General features: G+C 42.9%; 1 protein-coding gene across 2 annotated transcripts in view; it reads left to right on the top strand.

Moving 5' to 3' along the window:
• Nucleotides 1-21,875, top strand: part of fhip1aa (FHF complex subunit HOOK interacting protein 1Aa) — a 79,425-nt gene extending 57,550 nt beyond the window's left edge. For both annotated transcript variants that reach the window (XM_061923009.2, XM_061923008.2), the window contains exons 4-12: nt 1,553-1,711; nt 1,779-1,865; nt 1,946-2,113; nt 5,872-5,951; nt 6,027-6,196; nt 14,333-15,223; nt 15,284-15,462; nt 15,526-15,646; nt 21,243-21,875. In XM_061923009.2, the coding sequence (XP_061778993.2) occupies nt 1,553-1,711; nt 1,779-1,865; nt 1,946-2,113; nt 5,872-5,951; nt 6,027-6,196; nt 14,333-15,223; nt 15,284-15,462; nt 15,526-15,646; nt 21,243-21,421 (2,034 nt within the window). In that variant the 3' untranslated portion in view covers nt 21,422-21,875. The remainder of the gene's footprint in view (nt 1-1,552; nt 1,712-1,778; nt 1,866-1,945; nt 2,114-5,871; nt 5,952-6,026; nt 6,197-14,332; nt 15,224-15,283; nt 15,463-15,525; nt 15,647-21,242) is intronic.
• Nucleotides 21,876-22,175: the final 300 nt, after the last annotated feature.

Raw genomic sequence — 22,175 nt, 5'->3', positions numbered from 1 at the left:
ATTTAAAAAAATGATACCACTGCTTTTTACGGCAAAAACTTGTCGACTCACTTGCCAGTTTTTAACCATCAAATCTACGGTTGTTGTTTGAAGGGTGTGTCACCGTAAATGGGAAAAAAAGGGACCAGTTTTTTTTACGTTAATCTGGCGTCTGCTCTGCCATTTTTTTTTCAACCGTAAAATTCGTTTTTTCAGCGGATTAGCACTTTTATTTGTACAATCAACTTTTGGCAGCTTTTTTTTTAACTGTAAAATGTATTGCCATCTTACCAGTGTATATTTTGATGGAGATCTTTGAAATCATAAGTCAAGCAGCGATTTAAACACTTATTTTTATTTAAAGAATGTAAGATAATCACAGACGTACTGTGTCTTTAAAGGCCGGCATATCACAGACGTACCGTGTCTTTAAATGCCGGCATATCACAGACGTACTGTGTCTTTAAATGCCGGCATATCACAGACGTACTGTGTCTTTAAATGCCGGCGTATCACAGACGTACTGTGTCTTTAAATGCCGGCGTATCACAGACGTACTGTGTCTTTAAATGCTGACGTATCACAGACGTACTGTGTCTTTAAATGCTGACGTATCACAGACGTACTGTGTCTTTAAATGCCGGCGTATCACAGACGTGCTGTGTCTTTAAATGCTGGCGTATCACAGACGTACTGTGTCTTTAAATGCTGGCGTATCACAGACGTACTGTGTCTTTAAATGCTGGCGTATCACAGACGTACTGTGTCTTTGAATGCCGGCGTATCACAGACGTACTGTGTCTTTAAAGGCTGGCGTATCACAGATGTATTGTGTCTTTAAATGCTGGCGTATCACAGACGTACTGTGTCTTTAAATGCCGGCGTATCACAAACGTACTGTGTCTTTGAATGCCGGCGTATCACAGACGTACTGTGTCTTTAAAGGCTGGCGTATCACAGATGTATTGTGTCTTTAAATGCCGGCGTATCACAGACGTACTGTGTCTTTAAATGCCGGTGTATCACAAACGTACTGTGTCTTTAAATGCCGGCATATCACAGACGTACTGTGTCTTTAAATGCTGGCGTATCACAGACGTACTGTGTCTTTAAATGCTGGCGTATCACAGACGTACTGAGTCTTTAAAGGCTGGCGTATCACAGACGTACTGTGTCTTTAAAGGCTGGCGTGTCACAGACGTACTTAGTCTTTAAAGGCTGGCGTATCACAAACGTACTGTGTCTTTAAATGCCGGCGTATCACAGACGTACTGTGTCTTTAAATGCCGGCGTATCACAGACGTACTGTATCTTTAAATGCCGGCGTATCACAGACGTACTGTGTCTTTAAATGCCGGCGTATCACAGACGTACTGTGTCTTTAAAGGCTGGCGTGTCACAGACGTATCAGATAATGACAATAAATGCTCAATTACGGTGGTTGTATTCTGCAAGAGCTGACACGGTGTGCTCTGCAGACTGACATGAGTTGTGTTACCAAGTCAGAAGTATCCATTGAAATGTTTGGCCATTTCCATCTAACAATGAAACAATGTGCTTACCTCATCCTCAGGTTTTGGCCACGGGCCTGAGCGGACTCTACTCCTCCCTGCCCACCAAGCTGGAGACTCCCAGTGAAGAGTGGCACTGCCTGCACAGGGAAGACTGGCTCAAGATGCCCTCCTTGGTGCAGTTTCTCAACTCACTGGAATTCTGCAACGCTGTTACTCAAGTAAAAAAAACAAACAAAAAAACAAAGTTCTTTAAAATGTACAGTCTTTAGAACTGTGACTTCCCAGGTGGCCCACCCAGATATCAGAAACCAGCTACTGGGCTACATCTACAATGGATTCCTCGTTCCTGTACTTGCTCCTGCGCTCCACAAGGTTAGTTACGCATCCTTATCTGTGCCTTAACTCCCCAACTAAAAAGGTGCTGTTTGCCATGCACCTCCCTGGTCTTCTAGCTGACCCTGGAGGAGGTCATGACCACCACAGCGTACCTGGATCTCTTCCTGAGGAGCATCACTGAGCCGGCTCTGCTGCAGACCTTCCTCTCCTTTATCCTCCTGCACCGTCACGAGAACGTCCACATTCTGGACACGCTGGTCAGCCGCATCAACACCCCCTTCCAGGTACATGATTAGACGTATATTACATGTCATTAGTCATGTAGACAGAAAAGAGAATGGACGCATTCCGCAGTGTTTTAGCTATTTCTAAATCACTAATCCTGGCCTCAATGGCGAGAAATAAAGTACGTTTCATACAAGTATTATTATCACTGGAGGACGAGGAATAACTAAACATGCTTCACTACACACCGTAGGAGGATACAATAGCTCACCGGCGTCACAATGTAAACAAATACCATGGGTGGATCTACACCTGACATCCACTGTAATGATACCAAGTACAGGAGAGTATCTGGTCGATACTACTACGCTTACATCGATATTTTTTAGTATCACAAAATCTTATTTAATTCAACTTAAAATGTATATTATGTTTATAAAATCAGTAAATACGTCCCAGGACTTAAATTATGACCAATGTATGATCCTGTAACTACTTGGTATCGGATCCATACCTATATGTGTGGTATCATCCAAAACTAATGTAAAGTATCAAAGAAGAGAAGAATAAGTGATTATTACATTTTAACAGAAGTGTAGATAGAACATGTTGAAACAGAAAGTAAGCAGATATTAACAGTAAATGAACAAGTGGGTTAATAATAATTTTTTACAGTTTGTCCCTCATAATGTGTAGATAAATGACACAATATGTTACTGCATAGACTAATTAGGAGTCTTTGTTTGTTTACTTACTACTAAAAGACAAGTTGTCTAGTATGTTCACTATTTTATTTAAGGACTAAATTGCAATAATAAACATATGTTTCATGTACACTAAGATTTTTTTTCTTAAAATAAAGCAAATAATGTCATTTTTTGTGGTCCCCTTTATGTAGAAAAGTATCAAAGTGTCCAAAAATATACTCTGCCTTGTTTTTAATGATTTGTTATGCCTACTACGCTACTGTATTTTTAATGGTGGTCATTATTTATATTTACAGTTTGAAAACCACTGCTGTAAACTACCGTATTTTCCGCACCATAAGCCGCCCTGGGTTATAAGCCGCGCCTTCAATGAACGGCATATTTCAAAACTTTGTCCACCTATAAGCCGCCCCGTGTTATAAGCCGCATCTAACTGCGCTAAAGGAATGTCAAAAAAACAGTCAGATAGGTCAGTCAAACTTTAATAATATATTAAAAACCAGCGTGATGTGGGCGCGCATGGAGTCGTATATCAACATGGACGGAGCTGCGTGAAAAAAGCCACCCGGCCTCTTCGCGTAAACTTACCTTAACCACTCGCTCATCTTTTCTTCATCCATCCATCCCTTCGAGTTAGCTTTTATGATGACGCCGGCTGGAAAGGTCTCTTTTGGCAAGGTCTTCCTTTTGAATATCACCATGGGTGGAAGTTTCTGGCCATTAGCATGGCAAGCTAGAACCACAGTGAAGGACGACTTCTCATTCCCTGTGGTGCGAATATTCACCGTACGTGCTCCCGTTGTATCCACAGTGCGGTTCACAGGAATATCAAAAGTCAGTGGAACCTCGTCCATGTTGATAATGTTCTCTGGCCGGATCTTTTTTTCAGCTATCTTGTTTTTACAATATGCACGGAAAGTAGCCAGCTTTTCTTGAAAGTCTTTAGGCAGTTGCTGTGAAATAGTAGTCCGTGTGCGGATGGAGAGATTGCGTCTTTTCATGAACCGGAAACCTGTCGCTTAGTAGGAGCCATTTTGTGGTCTTTACAGATGTAAACACACAAAGGAAATGAAACGCAATATCCGGGGGCTTCTTCTTCTTCTACGGGGGCGGGTGGTTGCTTACAGTAGAAGAAGAAGCGCTTCCTCCTCTATGGGGGCGGGTGCTTACCTTGGCGGTTGCTTGGCGTAGAAGAAGCGCTTCCTGTTCTACGGGGAAAAAAGATGGCGGCTTACCATAGAAGAAGAAGCGCTTCCTCTTCTACTTTATGAAAATGAATCTTAATATTAATCCATATATAAAGCGCACCGGGTTATAAGCCGCACTGTCAGCTTTTGAGTAAATTTGTGGTTTTTAGGTGCGGCTAATAGTGCGGAAAATACGGTAGTTAAAGTTAAAGTACCAATGATAGTCACACACACACACACTCGGTGTGGCGAAATTATTCTCTGCATTTGACCAATTCCTTTGTTCACCCCCTGGGGAGGTGAGGGGAGCAGTGGGCAGCAGCGGTGGCCGCGCCCGGGAATCATCTTTGGTGATTTAACCCCCAATTCCAACGCTTGATGCTGAGTGCCAAGCAGGGAGGTAATGGCTCCCATTTTTATAGTCTTTGGTATGACTTGGCCGGGGTTTGAACTCACAACCTACCCATCTCAGGCCACTCAGTAGGTGGCAACTACCGTATTTTCCGCACTATAAGCCGCGCCTAAAAACCACAAATTTTCTCAAAAGCTGACAGTGCGCCTTATAACCCGGTGCGCTTTATATATGGATTAATATTAATATTCATTTTTATAAAGTTTAGGTCTCGCAACTACGGTAAACAGCCGCCATCTTTTTTCCCCGTAGAAGAGGAAGCGCTTCTTCTTCTATGGTAAGCAACCGCCAAGGTAAGCACCCGCCCCCATAGAAGAGGAAGCGCTTCTTCTTCTACTGTAAGCAACCATCCACCCCCGTAGAAGAAGAAGCCCCCAGATATTGCGTTTCATTTCTTTTGTGTGTTTACATCTGTAAAGACCACAAAATGGCTCCTACTAAGCGACAGGTTTCCGGTTCATGAAAAGACGCAATCTCTCCATCCGCACACGGACTACTATTTCACAGCAACTGCCTAAAGACTTTCAAGAAAAGCTGGCTACTTTCCGTGCATATTGTAAAAACAAGATAGCTGAAAAAAAGATCCGGCCAGAGAACATTATCAACATGGACGAGGTTCCACTGACTTTTGATATTCCTGTGAACCGCACTGTGGATACAACGGGAGCACGTACGGTGAATATTCGCACCACAGGGAATGAGAAGTCATCCTTCACTGTGGTTCTAGCTTGCCATGCTAATGGCCAGAAACTTCCACCCATGGTGATATTCAAAAGGAAGACCTTGCCAAAAGAGACCTTTCCAGCCGGCGTCATCATAAAAGCTAACTCGAAGGGATGGATGGATGAAGAAAAGATGAGCGAGTGGTTAAGGGAAGTTTACGCGAAGAGGCCGGGTGGCTTTTTTCACGCAGCTCCGTCCATGTTGATATACGACTCCATGCGCGCCCACATCACGCTGGTTTTTAATATATTATTAAAGTTTGACTGACCTATCTGACTGTTTTTTTGACATTCCCTTTAGCGCAGTTAGATGCGGCTTATAACACGTGGCGGCTTATAGGTGGACAAAGTTTTGAAATATGCCGTTCATTGAAGGCGCGGCTTATAACCCAGGGCGCCTTATGGTGCGGAAAATACGGTACATACTTGTTACTGTGTTTTTTGTTTAAAAAGTCCTAATATTTGACTATTATACATTGAAGAATATTTGGTGGTTTACTTCAATGTTTCTTTTCTGTGCTTAGTAAATACTGTAATGTGATTAGGCTGCCCCCTAGTGTAGAACACAGGTTCTGTTTAAAAAAAAAGCCTTTTAGGAAACCAAATAGACACCGTTGGCAGTTTGTTGCCATGGCGACGCTCAGGAAACAGGCTGGACATGTTGCTGCTCAGCTGTGTAAACCAAGCCAAGCCTCGGGGCGTCTGCTAACTGTCAACACCGACACACCTGTCTGCATAACTCCATAACAAGTCCAAATGAAAACTAACGAGACACCTGTTTGTCTCCAGCTGGGCGTCGTGTCGCTGGCACTTTTCCGCACGCTCATCGGTTTGCACTGTGAAGACGTGATGCTGCAGCTCGTCCTCAGGTGAGACGGCGTGATCGTCACAGTGTGAATGAAAGGACAGGGCGTGTGACCGAGCGCCATGCACCCCCCCCCCAGGTACCTGATCCCCTGCAATCACATGATGCTGAGTCAGCGGCGTGTGGTGAGGGAGAGGGACTTCTACTCCATGTCGGCCGCCAAGATGCTGGCACTCACGCCCTCCTGCTGCACTCCCGACCGCAGCCCCCCGCCTCTGAGACAGCTAGAGTCCATCCTCTTTTCCAAAGGTGCGTCACTTGACCGAGTCAGTTCTGTAAGTAGACATTCCACACGAGATATAAATATGTTGCACGTTTGCTATTAAGGCAAGAAATAATACAAATATCATTGATGCATGGGTATTAATCAGTTAAAACGGGGACAAACATTTGTCAAAATATATGCATATATTTGACTATATACAAATATATATTCACATGCATTATTTTTAGTCAGGTAACACAAAATTACTCTAAAGTGTACCGTATTTTTCGGAGTATAAGTCGCACCGGCCCGAAAATGCATAATAAAGAAGGAAAAAAACATGTATAAGTCGCACTGGAGTATAAGTCGCATTTTTTGGGGGAATGTATTTGATAAAAGCCAACAGCAAGAATAGACATTTGAAAGGCAATTTAAAATAAATAAAGAATAGTGAACAACAGGCTGAATAAGTGTACGTTATATGAGGCATAAATAAGCAACTGGTATGTTAACGTAACATATTATGGTAAGAGTCATTCAAATAACTATAACATATAGAACATGCTATACGTTTACCAAACAATCTGTCACTCCTAATCGCTAAATCCCATGAAATCTTATACGTCTAGTCTCTTACGTCAATGAGATCAATAATATTATTTGATATTTTACGCTAATGCGTTAATCATTTCACACATATAAGTCGCTCCTGATTATAAGTCGCACCCCCGGCCAAACTACGAAAAAAACTGTGACTTATAGTCCGAAAAATACGGTACATTGGATTGGATTTGGTTGAAAGTGTTCAACGCTCATGCTGCATTTTGATGAAGTAATAATGCAGTCTGCCTCCCAAGTTATTGCTTACCATTTTATGTTTGTTTTTGTTATTAATGACTACCTTTTTAAGAGTTTTTTTTTTTTAAAAGGTGGCAAGTTAGATTGTCCCCCGGCGTATGATGGAGCGCTGTAAAGAAAGTAGTTATTCATTTTTTAGTGGGGAAAATGAAAATTGACAAGTCACTAATGCCGTTCTCAGTTGAATTTTACTGCCCCCTAAAGGCGGAACCCTTTAATACAGGTTTAAAATTCTCACTCAAATTCTAGCATTGACCACAGACTTTGAATGGTTAAAATAGTTTAATTGTATCCTGTGTATTGTGGTTTCTCGCGAATGTTTTTAAATTCTATGATGAATATTCACTGTTATAAAAAAAAACATGTTTTTTTTTTTTTTTTACATAATTGCATCATATCATTAGGACTTATTGATACAATATTGTCATAACAGGAACACAACATCAGGGGCTTTAATATGAGGTCTGACCAGGGCCGGCCCGTGGCATAGGCCGTATAGGCAAATGCTAAGGGCGCCGTCCATCAGGGGGCGCCACGCCAGTGCCACAAATGTTGGAGAAAAAAAAGAAAAAGAAAAAAAGTTGGTACTATTATTTCTAAATACAAAAAAATAATCTCACGTTAATTAAAATGCAAAGTAAAGCCTATTTAATAGAAATATTATTTGTTACAACATTACGCCCCCCCTCCTCCCCCCGCACGGTGCGCCCCCTCCCTTCCCGCATCATGACTCTTTTTGGACGTCACCACATCAAAAAATCAACACAAGATGTCAAAACGGCCAAAACTGTCAGGTGCCCAGGGAAGAAAAAAGAGAAAAGAAGAGGAGGAGAAACGAGAAAAGACAGAGGTAGCAGGTAGGTAACGTTAGCCTACATGAAATTATTTGTCTGTTACAGAATGTGATAGTAACCTGGCTTTTTAGCATTAAGCTAATGTTACATGATTCTGCAATTGCTAATCAATAAATAGCTAGTTCTGTTTTAACGTCGGGTTAATATTGTGGAGGGGGCTAAATTGTTATGGAAAATAATAATGTAACGTTAGGTAATTACAGTACTCCCACCTTACATTCCTCAGGGACATTTGTATTAGATCTTTTAAGCAGGTGTTTTTTGTTTACATTGTTATTGCCTTCTGGTTAGCTAATGTTTGCCCTGCAGGTAATAGTCACTTTTCCACCCCTTTATATATTAGGTATAGTTGTAAGTAAAAAAAAAAGGTCAAAGACAAAGCTATTCGGGTTCTTGTGAGTATATACACTTCACTGCCGATGTGGGGGGGCGCCACCTAAAATCTTGCCTAGGGCGCCAGATTGGTTAGGGCCGGGCCTGGGTCTGACTCAATATGTTTTGTTGCCAATTATTTGGGGGGGTGCGGGGTTGTATATTTTTGGTCAACTTAAGCAATTATAGATTTATTATATTAAAAAAAAAATGTTGTTTTTTCAGAGAAATTTTATAATAAAAACAAACTTTTTTTTTTTTGCAGTGATCTGCGCGGCCAATATTAAGTGTTGATTTCAGAGTTTGATATTGAAAGTTGCATTTCAAGCAAAAAAAACATGTATTTTGGTCTTTGTGTCACCTCAAAAGGACTTATTGACAAATATAATGACGGTCGGAATACGAGGCATCACTTGGTTTGGTTTGTTTCAAATAGATTTTTGAAGTTGTGACAACCTAACTTTTTTTTAGTGATGTCCAAAGTGCACCCTAGATGTTACTTGCGGCCCACAGGTCTTTCTCCATTGGACTGTGGCGCATTATTAACATACAATTATAAAAGAAGAAACACAATATGAATGGGGTTAAAACAAAAAGGTGTCATGTTTATAATATAGTACCGTATTTTTCGGAGTATAAGTCGCTCCGGAGTATAAGTCGCACCGGCCGAAAATGCATAATAAAGAAGGAAAAAAACACATAAGTCGCACTGGAGTATAAGTCGCATTTTTGGGGGAAATGTATTTGATAAAAGCCAACAGCAAGAATAGACATTTGAAAGGCAATTTAAAATAAATGAAGAATAGTGAACAACAGGCTGAATAAGTGTACGTTATATGAGGCATAAATAACCAACTGGTATGTTAACGTAACATATTATGGTAAGAGTCATTCAAATAACTATAACATATAGAACATGCTATACGTTTACCAAACAATCTGTCACTCCTAATCGCTAAATCCCATGAAATCTTATACGTCTAGTCCAGGGGTCGGCAACCCGTGGCTCTTTAGCGCCGCCCTAGTGGCTCTCTGGAGCTTTTTCAAAAATGTATGAAAAATGGAAAAAGATGAGTGGGAAAAAAATATATTTTTTGTTTTAATATAGTTTCTGTAGGAGGACAAACATGACACAAACCTCCCTAATTGTTATAAAGCACACTGTTTGTATTAAACATGCTTCACTGATTCGAGTATTTGGCAAGCGCCGTTTTGTCCTACTAATTTTGGCGGTCCCTGAACTCACCGTAGTTTGTTTACATGGAGCATTTCTCGGACTTTCTAGGACGTGTTTTATGCCACTTCTTTTTCTGTCTCATTTTGTCCACCAAACTTTTAACGTTGTGCGTGAATGCACAAAGGTGAGTTTTGTTGATGTTATTGACTTGTGTGGAGTGCTAATCAGACATATTTGGTCACTGCATGACTGCAAGCTAATCGATGCTAACATGCTATTTAGGCTAGCTATATGTACATATTGCATCATTATGCCTCATTTGTAGCTATATTTGAGCTCATTTAGTTTCCTTTAAGTCATCTTAATTCAATTTATATCTCATGACACACTATCTGTATGTAATATGGCTTTTCATTTTTTGCGGCTCCAGACAGATTTGTTTTTGTATTTTTGGTCCAATATGGCTCTTTCAGCATTTTGGGTTGCCGACCCCTGGACTAGACTCTTACGTGAATGAGATCAATAATATTATTTGATATTTTACGCTAATGTGTTAATCATGTCACACATAAGTCGCTCCCGAGTATAAGTCGCACCCCCAGGCAAACTATGAGAAAAACTGCGACTTATAGTCCGAAAAATACGGTATAACATAAAAAAAAAAATTGCTAAAAAAAAAAAAGCTAACATGCTAACTTAGCATGCGTCAAGTACCAAAATATGACTGAGGTGTGTACCTTAAAAATATATTTAAAAAAAACCAAAAAAAACTAACATGCTAACAGTAAACATATGTCAAGCACCAAAATATGACTGGTGAGGTGTATACCTGCAAAATCAGCTAAAAAGCTAGCATGCAAACAGTTAGCATGTGTCAAATGCCAAAATATGATTATGAGGTGTTTACCTTTTAAAACATTTTTTTTTTAATCTGCTAACAGTAAACATGCGTCAAGTACCAAAATATATGACTGTGAGGTGTATAGCTGCAAATGTTGCCAAAAGCTAGCATGTTAATGTTAGCAATTGTCAAGCAATATATGACTGAGGTGTATAACTGCAAAATTTGCCAAAAAGCTAGCATGCTAACAGTTAGTCTGTGTCAAGTACCAAAATATGACTGAGGTGTGTATCTTACAAAAAAAAAAGCTAACATGCTAATAGTTAGCATGTGTCAAGCACACAAAATATGGCTGAGGTTTCTACCTCCAAGAACTGCTCACCCCCAAATCCTCCACACGACACCTCCGCTCCGGACAGGCTAACCTCCTCCAACCTCCCGAGGACAAAGCTACAAACAATGGGAAACCGGCTCCCAGTCTGTGGAACGCTCTCCCTGACCACCTGAGGGCACCACAGACTGTGGATGCTTTTTAAAAAAGGCTTAAAAACCCTTCTTTTTAAAAAAGGCTTTTTTTCTTCTTTTTTTTAAGATATATGTATGCTAGTTCTAGTTTTTATTTTTAATTATCTTTTTATTTGTTTAATACTCTGTAGCCCTTTGAGGTTGTTTGCTCAATGGAAAGTGCTTTTTACAAATAAAATCTATTATTATTATTATTAAAATAGCTTCAAAAGCTAGTGTTAGCATGCTAGCAATTGACTATCATTGGCAAGGAGCATTTTGACTTTGAGAACGGTTTGGAAAAAATAACTATAACATATAGAACATGCTATACGTTTACCAAACAATCTGTCACTCCTAATCGCTAAATCCCATGAAATCTTATACGTCTAGTCCAGGGGTCGGCAACCTTTACCAGTCAAAGAGCCATTTTGACCAGTTTCGCAAATTATAGAAAACAATGAGAGCCGCAAATTTTTTTAGAAATTTCAAATGAAATAACACTGCATACAAAGTTTTCTTTTTGCTTTGTGCTATGTATAAACCAGGGGTCTCAGACACACTGCCCACACCTTTATGTGGAATTTGAAAGCTGGTGCGGCACGCGGGTTTTAAATGAATGGCGCTTGTCAGCGTCATGCGTGCCGTGATGGTACAGCATATAGCACCCACTACAACCAGCGTGCCTGATCAGCCACATGTTGTATGGTGTTTCCGCTTGCTCGCGTAGGTGACAGCAAGGCATACTTGGTCAACAACCACACAGGTTACACTGACGGTGGCGGTATAAAAAAAACTTTAACACTCTTACTAATAATGCGCCACACTGTGAACCCACACCAAACAAGAATGACAAACACATTTCGGGAGAACATCTGCACCGTAACACAACATAAACACAACAGGACAAATACCCAGAATCCCATGCAGCCCTAACTCTTCCGGGATACATTATACACCCCCGCCCACCTCAACCGACGCACAGAGGGGGGGGGGGGGGGGGGGGGGGTTGGTGGTAGCAGGGGTGTATAATGTAGCCCGGAAGAGTCAGGGCTGCATGGGATTCTGGGTGTTTGTTCTGTTGTGTTTATGTTGTGTTAAGGTGCAGATGTTCTCCCGAAATGTGTTGGTCATTCTTGTTTGGTTTTGGTTCAAAGTGTGGCGCATTATTAGTAAGAGTGTTAAAGTTGTTTTATATGGTCACCGTCAGTGTAACCTGTGTGGCTGTTGACCAAGTATGCCTTGCTGTCACGTACGTGTGCAAGCAGAAGATGTATATTGTATAACAAGTGTTGGGCTGGCACGCTGTTACTACAGATTGTAGAGAGCGCCAAATGTTGTACCATCATGGCACGCCCTTATTATAGCTGTAAGGGTGAAAATCGGTGAATATTAATCCCGGGAGTTTTCTGCGAGAGGCACTGAAATCCGGAAGTCTCACAGGAAAATTGGGGGGGTTCAGCAAGTAAGCTGCTGAGCCGCATCAGCGTGATCAAAGAGCCGCATGCGGCTCCGGAACCGCGGGTTGCCGACCCCTGGTCTAGTCTCTTACGTGAATGACATAAATAATATTATTTGGTATTTTACGCTAATGTGTTCATCATTTCACACATAAGTCGCTCCCGAGTACAAGTCGCACCCCCGGCCAAACTATGAAAAAAACTGCGACTTATAGTCCGAAAAATACGGTATAACATAAAAAAAAAAATTTGCTAACAGTTAGCATGCGTCAAGTACCAAAATATAACTGAGGTGTGTACCTTAAATATATCTTTAAAAAAACCCACAAAACTAAAATGCTAACAGTAAACATATGTCAAGCACCAAAATATGACTGGTGAGGTGTATACCTGCAAAATCAGCTAAAAAGCTAGCATGCTAACAGTTAGCATGTGTCAAGTACCAAAATATAACTGAGGTGTGTACCTTAAAAATATCTTTAAAAAACACCCAAAAACTAAAATGCTAACAGTAAACATATGTCAAGCACCAAAATATGACTGGTGAGGTGTATACCTGCAAAATTAGCTAAAAAGCTAGCATGCTAACAGTTAGCATGTGTCAAATGCCAAAATATGATTATGAGGCGTTTACCTTTAAAAAAAAAAGTTTTAATCTGCTAACAGTAAACATGCGTCAAGTACCAAAATATATGACTGTGAGGTGTATAGCTGCAAATTTTGCCAAAAGCTAGCATGTTAATGTTAGCAATTGTCAAGCAATATATGACTGAGGTGTATAACTGCGACATTTGCTAAAAAGCTAGCATGCTAACAGTTAGTCTGTGTCAAGTACCAAAATATAACTGAGGTGTGTATCTTACAAAAAAAAAGCTAACATGCTAATAGTTAGCATGTGTCAAGCACACAAAATATGGCTGAGGTTTCTACCTCCAAGAACTGCTCACCCCCAAATCCTCCACACGACACCTCCGTTCCGGACAGGCTAACCTCCTCCAACCTCCGAGGACAAGGCTACGAACAATGGGAGACCGGGCTTTCTGCACCGTCGCTCCCAGTCTGTGGAACGCTCTCCCTGACCACCTGAGGGCACCACAGACCGTGGATGCTTTTTAAAAAAAGACTTAAAAACCCTTCTTTTTAAAAAAGGCTTTTTTTTTTTTTTTTTTAAGATATATGCATGCTAGTTGTAGTTTTTATTTTTAACCAAAATATGATTATGAGATGTTTACCTTTAAAAAAAAGAAGTTTTTAATCTGCTAACAGTAAACATGCGTCAAGTACCAAAATATATGACTGTCAGGTGTATAGCTGCAAATTTTGCCAAAAGCTAGCATGTTAATGTTAGCAATTGTCAAGCAATATATGACTGAGGTGTATAGCTGCAAAATTTGCTTAAAAGCTAGCATGCTAACAGTTAGTCTGTGTCAAGTACCAAAATACGACACCTCCGCTCCGGACAGGCTAACCTCCTCCAACCTCCGAGGACAAAGCTACGAACAATGGGAGACCGGGCTTTCTGCTCCGCCGCTCCCAGTCTGTGGAACGCTCTCCCTGACCACCTGAGGGCACCACAGACTGTGGATGTTTTTTTAAAAAAGGCTTAAAAACCCTTCTTTTTAAAAAAGGCTTTTTTTTCTTCTTTTTTTTTTAAGATATATGCATGCTAGTTGTAGTTTTTATTTTTAATTATTTTTTTAATACTCTGTAGCACTTTGAGGTTGTTTGCTCAATGGAAAGTGCTTTTTACAAATAAAATCTATGATTAATATTTAAATTGCTTCAAAAGCTATTGTTAGCATGCTAGCAATTGACTATCATTAGCAAGGAGCATTTTGACTTTGAGAATGGTTTGGAAAATGTGGGAAATGTAGAAGTGAGAAAAATTGGCCATTCATTTTGAGTGAGAAAATGTCTCGGAAAATGTGGGATTCCTGGAAAACGTGGATAGTTTTGGAAAGTAAAAACATGGTAGCACGGTAGCTTTCCATCATTTCACAGAATAATAGCAAACTATGTTCAACATGTTGAAGTAGGCCAAGACTTTTACTAGTATGTCTCACCTGATGGTAGAAGAGGTCTGTCTGTCTGGACTCATTCCGGTTTCTCCACAGTGGAAAAAGACGGCGTCTCCAAAGAGAGCGAGGACTCGGGCAACTCCTCCTGCACCATCGGTTCAGAGATCTACTTGGACGTCAGCTACCTTCATTACCTCAACGACGCCCAAATGCGCATCGGCAGCTGCATGCGGGCCTGCCACGTGTGGTCGGCCCCGTACGACGGCGAGGACCCCCCTCCAGAGAAGTACCAGCCGGGCGTCCTGGAGGAGCCCGGGGCGAGGAGCCTGCATAGGAGGGTTTCACAGCCACGGGCGGCGCCGCGTCTCCGATCCAACTCCACGGCGTTAAAGTCCGCCCAGCTGGAGCTGGAGTGGGACGACAGTTACGACGCGTGTCCGGTGCAGACCGCCGAAGATCCCGTCGAGGCGAAACCTCCGCTCTCGCCTTCCGCCGAACCTCCGAAGCACATAGAGGAGATGAGGAGGTCGGCCGTCTTGTTTGTGCAAGGCTCGTACATCGAGGAGTCCGAGTTCCAGGACGACGTCAAGGTGTACGATCTTGTGGCGAAAAAAGACACCATAGCCAAACCCAACATGATTGAATCCGGACAACGTCCGCCAGGCGCGCCCGAAGCTCCCCCGAAGAAAGGACTCAGTCGCCAGGCGAGCAAGAACACGTCCTCTCAGACGGATCAGAAGTCTTCCGCTGCCGAGGACCTCCTGGCTCAGTACGAGGAGCTCCTCCGGACGTTGGACGCAGAAGCTGGCGCAAAAGCGGCCAAGTCTGACGCGGAGCGGAAGAAGTCCGTCACAGCCGGGGACGAGGACGCAGAGGACATGGACTTTGCATCCTTCTCGGCGGAGACCCCGGAGCCAGAGAAGGTGCATTCGCCGTTTAGTTCAGCGTTCCGGCATCCGAGCAGAAGTCAGTCTGCACCTTTCACAGGCGAGTGGACCACGGTCTTTCTTCCACGGTACCCCAGCTGACAAGTGTTTCCGTGTTCAGGTCCGTTCGTCAGCGTGCTGCTGTCCCGCCTGGAGAACATGCTGTCCAACTCGCTCCACGTCAACTTGTTGTTGACGGGCATCCTGGCCCAGCTGGCCGCCTACCCTCAGCCGCTGCTGCGCTCCTTCCTGCTCAACACCAACCTGGTGTTTCAGCCCACTGTCCGCTCGCTCTACCAGGTCGCAGCCACCGCGCCTCTTACGCCGCGCGTCCGTTGACTAAAGTCTTTTGTTTGCTGTCAGGTCTTGGCCACGGTGAAGAACCAGATCGAGCAGCTGGCAGCGAGCAGGAAGGACTTTCTGGAGACCATTGTCGCCGCCCAACACTGGCTGCTGGCCAGGGAGACTCTGTGCGGAGAAGCAGGTGATGCATCTTTTTGTTTCGCACTTAGGAAAAGTCCATGAACACGCTAAACGTAAAATATCAGTTTTTTTATGAGCTATGATTAGTATCGTATGACTGGTGGGGGACCGGAGGGTGTGTTCCAACTATCGTGGGATCACACTCCTCAGCCTTCCCGGTAAGGTCTATTCAGGTGTACTGGAGAGGAGGCTATGCCGGATAGTCGAACCTCGGATTCAGGAGGAACAGTGTGGTTTTCGTCCTGGTCGTGGAACTGTGGACCAGCTCTATACTCTCGGCAGGGTCCTTGAGGGTGCATGGGAGTTTGCCCAACCAGTCTACATGTGCTTTGTGAACTTGGAGAAGGCATTCGACCGTGTACCCCAGGAAGTCCTGTGGGGAGTGCTCAGAGAGTATGGGGTAGCGGACTGTCTTATTGTGGCAGTTCGCTCCCTGTATAATCAGTGTCAGAGCTTGGTCCGCATTGCCGGCAGTAAGTCGGACACTTTTTCAGTGAGGTTTGGACTCCGCCAAGGCTGCCCTTTGTCACCGATTCTGTTCATAACCTTTATGGACAGAATTTCTAGGCGCAGTCAGGGCGTTGAGGGTATCTGGTTTGGTGGCTGCAGGATTAGGTCTCTGCTATTTGCAGATGATGTGGTCCTGATGGCTTCCTCCGGCCAAGATCTTCAGCTCTCATTGGATCGGTTCGCAGCCGAGTGTGAAGCGACTGGGATGGGAATCAGCACCTCCAAGTCCGAGTCCATGGTTCTCTCCCGGAAAAGGGTGGAGTGCCATCTCCGGTTTGGGGAGGAGATCTTGCCCCAAGTGGAGGAGTTCAAGTACCTCGGAGTCTTGTTCACGAGTGGGGGAAGAGTGGATCGTGAGATCGACAGGCGGATCGGTGCGGCGTCTTCAGTAATGCGGACGCTGTATCGATCCGTTGTGGTGAAGAAGGAGCTGAGCCGGAAGGCAAAGCTCTCGATTTACCGGTCGATCTACGTTCCCATCCTCACCTATGGTCATGAGCTTTGGGTCATGACCGAAAGGACAAGATCACGGGTACAAGCGGCCCAAATGGGTTTCCTCCGCCGAGTGGCGGGGCTCTCCCTTAGAGATAGGGTGAGAAGCTCTGTCATTCGGGGGGAGCTCAAAGTAAAGCCGCTGCTCCTCCACATGGAGAGGAGCCAGATGAGGTGGTTCGGGCATCTGGTCAGGATGCCACCCGAACGCCTCCCTAGGAAGGTGTTTCGGGCACGTCCGACCGGTAGGAGGCCACGGGGAAGACCCAGGACACGTTGGGAAGACTATCTCTCCCGGCTGGCCTGGGAACGCCTCGGGATCCCCCAGGAGGCGCTGGACGAAGTGGCTGGGGAGAGGGAAGTCTGGGCTTCCCTGCTTAAGCTGCTGCCCCCGCGACCCGACCTCGGATAAGCGGAAGAAGATGGATGGATGGATGGACTGGTGGGGGTCCTACTTTGGAAATAATTTACCTCTTTTAGATCACATTTAGTTCCCTTTAAAACATTCACATGTTGCACAATGAGATGTAAGCATGGGATAAAGTGTACATTCCTGTAACTTTCTGTCTGTAATATGGATATATTTTTATTAGCATTTCTGTCATATAGTCACAGCATTTTACTATTAATATTCATAAATGACCAATGTTCCCTCAAATGTTTCATGTGTCTAAGCCAGGGGTGCTCACACTTCTTCTGCAGGCGAGCTACTTTTCAATTGATCAAGTCGTGTGGATCTACCTCATTCATATATATAATTTATATTTACTTATTTATGAAATATATGTTTTTGTTAACAAGTTAAAGGTGTTTAATGATAATACAAGCATGTTTAACACATAGTTAATATTGTTAAAAAATTAAAGGTGTTTAATGATAATACAAGAATGTTTAATACATATAGTTAATATTGTTAACAACTTAAAGGTGTTTAATGATAATACAAGCATGTTTAACACATATAGTTAATATTGTTAACAACTTAAAGGTGTTTAAAGATAATACAAGCATGTCTAACACATATAGTTAATATTGTTAACAAGTTAAAGGTGTTTAACGATAATACAAGCATGTTTAACACATATAGATTCCTTTCTTTCATGAAGACAAGAATATAAGTTGGTGTATTACCTGATTGTGATGACTTGCATTGATTGGAATCAGACAGTGGTGATGATAACGTCCGCATTTTCGAATGGAGGAGAAAAAAAGTCTCCTTTCTGTCCAATACCACATGAAAGTGGTTGGTTTTTGGCATCTTATTTGTCCAGCTTCCGTACTCCTTTGTATACACTTTACAAGAAATACAATGTCGGCAAACTCCGTAGCTTGCTAGCTTGTGCACGCCAGCTTTCTGAGACTCTTATTTTGGTAGCGCAACTGTGCAACTGTGCAGTCGGTCTTTGGAGTTTTGACGACAGGTACGGCGCCAGAGTCTGTTGAAATAAAGTGTTTCTCGCCTTCCAGTCGGTCATTTTAATGAGCTGGCAGCAGCCAGCGTCATCTCAGAAGACCCTCGGGTGCCGTGAATGTCAATCAAGTGACGAACGTGACGTCATAGTGAAGATTTATGATCGCTCATTTTTAGGACTATTTTTTTAATGCCTGGCTGGTGATCGACTGACACACCCTCCGAGATCGACCAGTAGCTCGCGATCGACGTAATGAGCACCCCTGGTCTAAGCAAATTCTAAAACTCTCTGAGCACCTGTCCCTAACCTGACATCATAACAAGTTAAATGTGTTATTATATTAAATGACAGTCATTTTTATGAGACTAGCGTAAACATTTTTTTGCGTTACACTACTTGTTTTCTAAGTGATTTGGCCCATTTTCAATGAATAACTTACCTCTTTTAGATCACATTTAGTCCCCTTTAAAACATTCACATGTTGCACAATGAGATGTAAGCATGGGATAAAGTGTACATTCCTGTAACTTTCTGTCTGTAATATGTATATATTTTTATTAGCATTTCTGTCATATAGTCACAGCATTTTACTATTAATATTCATAAATGACCAATGTTCCATCAAATTTTTCATGTGTCTAAGCAAATGCTAAAACTCCCTGAGCACAGGTCCCTAACCTGACATCATAACAAGTTAAATGTGTTATTATATTAAATGACAGTCATTTTAATGAGACTATCTTCAAAAAAATTTAGCTAGCTATTAGGGCGTTACACTACTTATTTTCTAAGTGATTTGGCCCATTTTCAATGAAAATGACAAAAATATCTGTTTTTTTATGAGCTATGTATTAGTATCGTATGTCTGGCGGGGGTGCTACTTTGGAAATAACTTGTACCCCTTTTAGATCACATTTAGTCCCCTTTAAAACATTCACATGTTGCACAATGAGATGTAAGCATGGGATAAAGTGTACATTCCTATAACTTTCTGTCTGTAATATGTATATATTTGTATTAGTATTTCTGTAATCTAGTCACAACACAATTAATATTCATAAATTAACATTCCTAAATGACAGGAGAATAAGCACATACAAAAGTGTAACTACCTGGAGTTACACTTTGTGTGTGGTGTTGGAGTTGACCGACTTTTTGTGTGGCCATAAACGCATCCCTGGCTAAGTGTCTTATATTAAAGTTAAAGTACCAATGATTGTCACACATGGGTGTGTTAGTAGTGCGAGCTGCTGTTGATATGACGATGACAAAGAGTTGGTATTTGGCCTCGTTTGTACGGTGGAAAAATTACCAGTTTTTGGTGTGGTTACAGTAAACCAGGGGTGGCCACACTTTTTCTGCAGGCGAGCTACTTTTCAATGTACCAAGTGTAAGGGATCAACCTCATTCATATATATCATTTATATTGATTTATTTATGAGGGGCGGTACCTCTGGATTGGCAGACCGGGGTGGTGGTTCCTCTCCTTAAGAAGGGGAACCGGAGGGTGTGTTCTAACTATCGTGGGATCACACTCCTCAGCCTTCCCGGTAAGGTCTATTCAGGTGTACTGGAGAGGAGGCTACGCCGGATAGTCGAACCTCGGATTCAGGAGGAACAGTGTGGTTTTCGTCCTGGTCGTGGAACTGTGGACCAGCTCTATACTCTGGGCAGGGTCCTTGAGGGTGCATGGGAGTTTGCCCAACCAGTCTACATGTGTTTTGTGGACTTGGAGAAGGCATTCGACCGTGTCCCTCGGGAAGTCCTGTGGGGAGTGCTCAGAGAGTATGGGGTATCGGACTGTCTTATTGTGGCAGTCCGCTCCCTGTATGATCAGTGTCAGAGCTTGGTCCGCATTGCCGGCAGTAAGTCGGACACGTTTCCAGTGAGGGTTGGACTCCGCCAAGGCTGCCCTTTGTCACCCATTCTGTTCATAACCTTTATGGACAGAATTTCTAGGCGCAGTCAAGGCGTTGAGGGGATCTGGTTTGGTGGCTGCAGGATTAGGTCACTGCTATTTGCAGATGATGTGGTCCTGATGGCTTCATCTGGCCAGGATCTTCAGCTCTCACTGGATCGGTTCGCAGCCGAGTGTGAAGCGACTGGGATGAGAATCAGCACCTCCAAGTCCGAGTCCATGGTTCTCTCCCGGAAAAGGGTGGAGTGCCATCTCCGGGTTGGGGAGGAGATCTTGCCCCAAGTGGAGGAGTTCAAGTACCTCGGAGTCTTGTTTACGAGTGGGGGAAGAGTGGATGGTGAGATCGACAGGCGGATCGGTGCGGCGTCCTCAGTAATGCGGACGCTGTATCGATCCGTTGTGGTGAAGAAGGAGCTGAGCCGGAAGGCAAAGCTCTCGATTTACCGGTCGATCTACGTTCCCATCCTCACCTATGGTCATGAGCTTTGGGTTATGACCGAAAGGACAAGATCACGGGTACAAGCCGCCGAAATGAGTTTCCTCCGCCGGGTGGCGGGGCTCTCCCTTAGAGATAGGGTGAGAAGCTCTGTCATTCGGGGGGAGCTCAAAGTAAAGCCGCTGCTCCTCCACATGGAGAGGAGCCAGATGAGGTGGTTCGGGCATCTGGTCAGGATGCCACCCGAACGCCTCCCTAGGAAGGTGTTTCGGGCACGTCCGACCGGTAGGAGGCCACGGGGAAGACCCAGGACACGTTGGGAAGACTATGTCTCCCGGCTGGCCTGGGAACGCCTCGGGATCCCCCGGGAGGAGCTGGACGAAGTGGCTGGGGAGAGGGAAGTCTGGGCTTCCCTGCTTAGGCTGCTTCCCCCGCGACCCGACCTCGGATAAGCGGAAGAAGATGGATGGATGGATGGCCTTTCAAATGTCTATTCTTGCTGTTGGCTTTTATCAAATACATTTCCCCCAAAAATGCCACTTATACTCCAGTGCGACTTGTATATGTTTTTTTTCCTTCTTTATTATGCATTTTCGGCCGGAGCGACTTATACTCCGAAAAATACGGTAATGTGTTGCCATGTGTTGCTAAATACTGCAAACTTATATCAAGTGCAATGATTTAACCCGCCACAATAATGAAAAAGGTATATTAGGATGCCAGTATAATGGACAGTTAATGAATCGTCCTTTAAAAACTGACATTATTATCTTCTTGAAGATTTTGTATTGTTTTGGTGGTTGCAAGCTAACGTTCTTGTCCCCCGCAGACACAAGCGTAGCGAGAGTCGCCAGGATCCTAACGAGCTCTCCTCCAGCAAAGCCCAAGTCCATCTCCCCGGAGCGGACCGACGTGTTTGCCACCGTCCTCTACACAGAGTTCCTGAAGGAACTGGCAGCCCTTGCACAAGAGCACTCCATCTTGTCTTACATTCCTATGGAAGAGTAATTCAGTCCAAACCTTTAGGACTTCTTATCCGGCACTACTGGTAAAAGACATTTTGTACGTCCAGTTTGGGCTGTATTTGGAGTTGTTTTATTAGATTTTTACAAAAGCTAAGGCAATCACCGGTGTATGTGCATTTGGAACATGTCCACAACCAAAGACACCAGTCTGCTTTATTTACAGCCTTTCTCAGCAGGGGCTCCTGGAGTGCATTAGCATTAGCATTAGCTTAAAGGGGAACTGCACTTTTTTGGGGGGGAATTTTGTTTATCTGTTCACAATCATTATAAGAGACAAGAACACATGCCTTTTTTGGGGGGAGCGGATTTTAAAAATGATACAAAACGCTTTCAACATGCGGCTAATGTGAGTCATTGTTGTAGCCTTCAAAGCCTCTTACACACTGCAAGTATATATATATAATGTAGTAACAGACACCTTCATAACAATATGTAATATGTACAATATACACACTGCAAGTATATATATAATGTAGTAACAGATGCCTTCATAACAATATGTAATATGTACAATATACACACTGCAAATACATTATATATATATATATATATATATATATATATATATACATACATACATATATATATATACATACATATATATACATACATATATATACATACATATATACATACATATATATACATACATATATATAATGTATTTGCAGTGTGTATATTGTACATATTACATATTGTTATGAAGGTGTCTGTTACTACTATATATATATATATAT

The sequence above is a fragment of the Nerophis lumbriciformis genome, linkage group LG27, assembly GCF_033978685.3.
Source record: "Nerophis lumbriciformis linkage group LG27, RoL_Nlum_v2.1, whole genome shotgun sequence".
Classification (NCBI taxonomy): Eukaryota; Metazoa; Chordata; class Actinopteri; order Syngnathiformes; family Syngnathidae; genus Nerophis; species Nerophis lumbriciformis.
The sequence above is the reverse complement of the archived record's forward strand: the minus strand, read 5'-3'. Positions and strand labels throughout refer to the sequence as shown.